The sequence below is a fragment of the Halyomorpha halys genome, unplaced genomic scaffold (assembly GCF_000696795.3).
Source record: "Halyomorpha halys isolate HHAL.00 unplaced genomic scaffold, Hhal_1.1 Scaffold691.1, whole genome shotgun sequence".
Lineage (NCBI taxonomy): Eukaryota > Metazoa > Arthropoda > Insecta > Hemiptera > Pentatomidae > Halyomorpha > Halyomorpha halys.
In genome coordinates, this window is record NW_027113417.1 from 495,802 (window position 1) to 499,336 (window position 3,535).

The 3,535-nt window shown below is 32.9% G+C and overlaps 1 protein-coding gene across 1 annotated transcript in view; it reads left to right on the plus strand.

The window, feature by feature from the left end:
• Positions 1-3,257, plus strand: part of LOC106685428 (uncharacterized) — a 9,086-nt gene extending 5,829 nt beyond the window's left edge. The window contains exons 5-7 of the mRNA XM_014428085.2: positions 650-761; positions 2,807-2,972; positions 3,104-3,257. Of these exons, the coding sequence (XP_014283571.1) occupies positions 650-761; positions 2,807-2,972; positions 3,104-3,206 (381 nt within the window). The 3' untranslated portion in view covers positions 3,207-3,257. The remainder of the gene's footprint in view (positions 1-649; positions 762-2,806; positions 2,973-3,103) is intronic.
• Positions 3,258-3,535: the final 278 nt, after the last annotated feature.

Below are 3,535 nucleotides of genomic sequence, written 5' to 3' on the forward strand. Positions count from 1 at the left end.
ATATATATATATTTGATCAGTTAGTCTATTCGATCAACTTAAGTATATAATAAGTGATACCCAAAGTTACTGTCCCGAGAAAACAACAAAGCATTATAAATTAGTATAATATGTGAATTTTTCATATTAAAAAAATCAAAAAATAGCGGCTCCTGGACCAATATTGTAACCCCCGCCTTCAGCGAACCCAGCCCAACCCCTTGCAATGCCATATGACAAAGGAAGGGCGCCAGTTAAATGTTTATATACTCAGGTATATATTAATATTGTTATATATATTTTCAAAAAGGAGGTCGGAAACAAAAAATTGAATTTTTTTAAAGACTGGTTTGTTCATCAATTCTAATACATAATATATTATATTTACGATGTATTATTGATAAAGGGAGTAATTTATAATGATATTAGAAAAAGGAAATTAGTGGATAAGAAATAGTTATATAAAATAAAATATAATTTGACAAAATCAAAACAGCTTTTTAACAATACAATACCTGCTATATTTGAAATAATGAAGAATGGCCATGAACGAAACGTTGGGGTGGAATAATAAGAAAATATACATGTTAAGAGTAAATGGATATTTTTGTTATAAATGATGATATATGAAGTTTACCATAGCTCACTGAATTGATTCATTTTTTTTTAGGTTCTCTTAGGAATTTACTTTTATTTGATAGACAGCGCTGGCGTGGATATGCATGATTACAGCTACATCTCCGTAGTATTCCTTGTTCTGATGTCACTATTCAGTCATCTTGGTATGGGATCAAAAACTATTTACCTTATGTATAATTTTATTTCTTTACTGTTAAAATTACAATAACATTTCAATTTTATGTACTCTCCTCTAGTCTTGAGGTAACATCTCGGCACTTACCTATAGATGACCGATCCATTCTTTCTAAATGATTTAATTTGACCATCAAGATCATTTAAATTCTATATTCTTAAATTATTCCAAGTAAATTGTTGACCTTGAGGAATCACTTTCGATTCAAGCGAATCGGCTAATTAATAAAAATTTTAGTTAATGCATGTAAAAAAATAGTCCCTTTGACGTTTCCTGTACATGATTCATATTAAAACATCTTTTTTCTTTCCACCCTTCAATACATTGCACTTCTGAGTTAACAAAATTTCATTGTAACTTTTTTCACGTCGATTGTATATATTTCTATTACAATTGTAACCTATTTATTGCATCTTACCTTGCGTTACCAAAACACTGTTTCTACTATAATACTAGTTTGTACTTAATTATCAAACTAGTATTATTAGTCTTTTCAATTCAACTTAATACAATTACACTGACTTGTACAATAATAACTTGTACTTTAGTGGTTTTTAACTCCTGTAATATCACTAATAGTCCTACCTATTATTGAAAAAAATAAGTATTAGTGTAATTACCACGTTGTTTCTATACTTGTACTATGAAGTAATACTATTAGCTTTCATTATGAAACAGGGCCCTGGAGTTTGCAGTCATGGCATTTCACCCTTACTATGTGCTTAGGCCATCCCTGATAGTATTAAACACATTAATTGAATACAGTCTACAACGATTCTATTTAGGTCTCATTGCCACTATCAGCAACAAGTGAATAGGCGGAGTGCGGAGGAAAGAGGGCTGCTGTTTTGCATCCCTACACAAAGGATTTTGAGTAAAGATAGATTTCTGACATCTCCAGCTGAGGGAGTTATTATTCGGTTCGAAATATAATTCGATATATGAAATATGATCAGCTCTCCACTACTTCTCTTATAGACTGTGTAACATCTTTGGTTTGTCTCCGGTAGACGTAAATTGGGGCATGAAGGTTCAATATCTTGGCCATGTTCTTTGAGCTTCACATGAAAACCCCTATGCTCTGTGAGATCCAGGGCCACCACTGCCATGTGGCCTTCTTCCATTCGCTGTTACATCCTTTCTGATACTCGTTTTTCCTATTCGTGAGATAGACATACATATATTAGCTTGTAATGCTGTCAAGTTTTCCTCCTTCATTTTGAATTGTATAAGATCTTCTCACAAGATGAACTACTGCTACAAATTATACTACCTAATGAGACATAGATTTGTTTGTCCTGGTAAGTAGCAACTAATCTAATCATTGAAACTACTTTGTATTTATGTCGGCAAGGAATGGGACGTTTACTTACACCCTAATGAATACAGTAAATGTAAATCCTTGTAAAGTTGTTGGGTATCTGAGGACCCAGAAACTGATTTTGTCCTATTAAACAGTAGGGCCGTCCAATTTCCGGGCGGTAGATGTATCAAAGATGAGTGACATAATAACATTCCACCTTTTCCACGATGTCGTGGAGTACTTTTCTCAGAGCACCAGTGGTTTCTACTCTTTTGATAGATCCACACAGCCGTGCGTGCTTTGCTTTCATTAGGCCTGCCAGTAATCTCTTGATCACCTGGTTTCCAACGCCTTACTCATAACAGGGAACAGGTATAGATTTGTGCTATTGTAATTTCCCTTTTTTTTTTTAAGGATCCCTATCCAGTCGTCCATTGAATATTGTCAAAAGCAGATCTTCAAATGTAGAGAGTCCTCCAGCCTTTCCATAGCTGTTCCAAGATTCCACATTTCCCATGGTAGCCACAGGTGGCGGATATACTGTGGTTTCATTGAAATGAGAATGATAGTTTTGGAATTTAAGGAGAACAATTGAGAATTAATTATTTGAATACAAATATTAACTAATTCAGTGTTAATATTTAAATAAAACCAACTAATTTTAATGTATTACAAGTTCCAATGATGTAACAGAACATGCTGTTCTTTAGGTGTTTCACCCTTGTCGTGGCCACTTGTTGCCGAAATTCTGCCGCTTTCGATAAAAGGAGTTGGAACAGGGATCTGCGGCTGCATTAGCTCTCTCCTTGGATTCCTCTACTTGGCAGTCTTCCCCAATATAGCCAAGGATTACGGATATTCTACTGACTTGTTTGGGTAAATTTTTACTTATTATTTTATTATTTTTTTTTTTTTTTAGTTTATATATGTATTACAGACGATACATTTAATATTTCATTTTCAAATTTTTTATTAGGCAATATCTAAATACCTCTCTGTTCTCACAGGTTCGCCGTAATATTGTTTGTATCCATCACAGTAGCCATCTTCGTGGTACCGGACACAACTGGAAAGACCCTGCAAGAAATTCAAGAGCTTCTTGCGGAATGAAAAATTTTTTATGTATAGATCTGTTGCAATAAAAAGATATTTTTTAAACTATAGTTTGTTATCTGTACGATATTTGTTATATTAATACGTATTATATTCTTTAAGGTGTTTTAATTTGGTTCTACTAGTAATCATATGAAGTAAACCACAGTATATGAATGTATAAATGTATTTAGTACCAGAATTTCTGTATCTATGTTTCGTCTTTACTTCTACATTTTATCATTATTGTATATATTTTTTAAAAAAATATGTGATTCGAAACTGTTTAGTCTTAGCTAATAATGGAATGAGGCTGATGAGGTAAACACTCAATGTATTATATATGC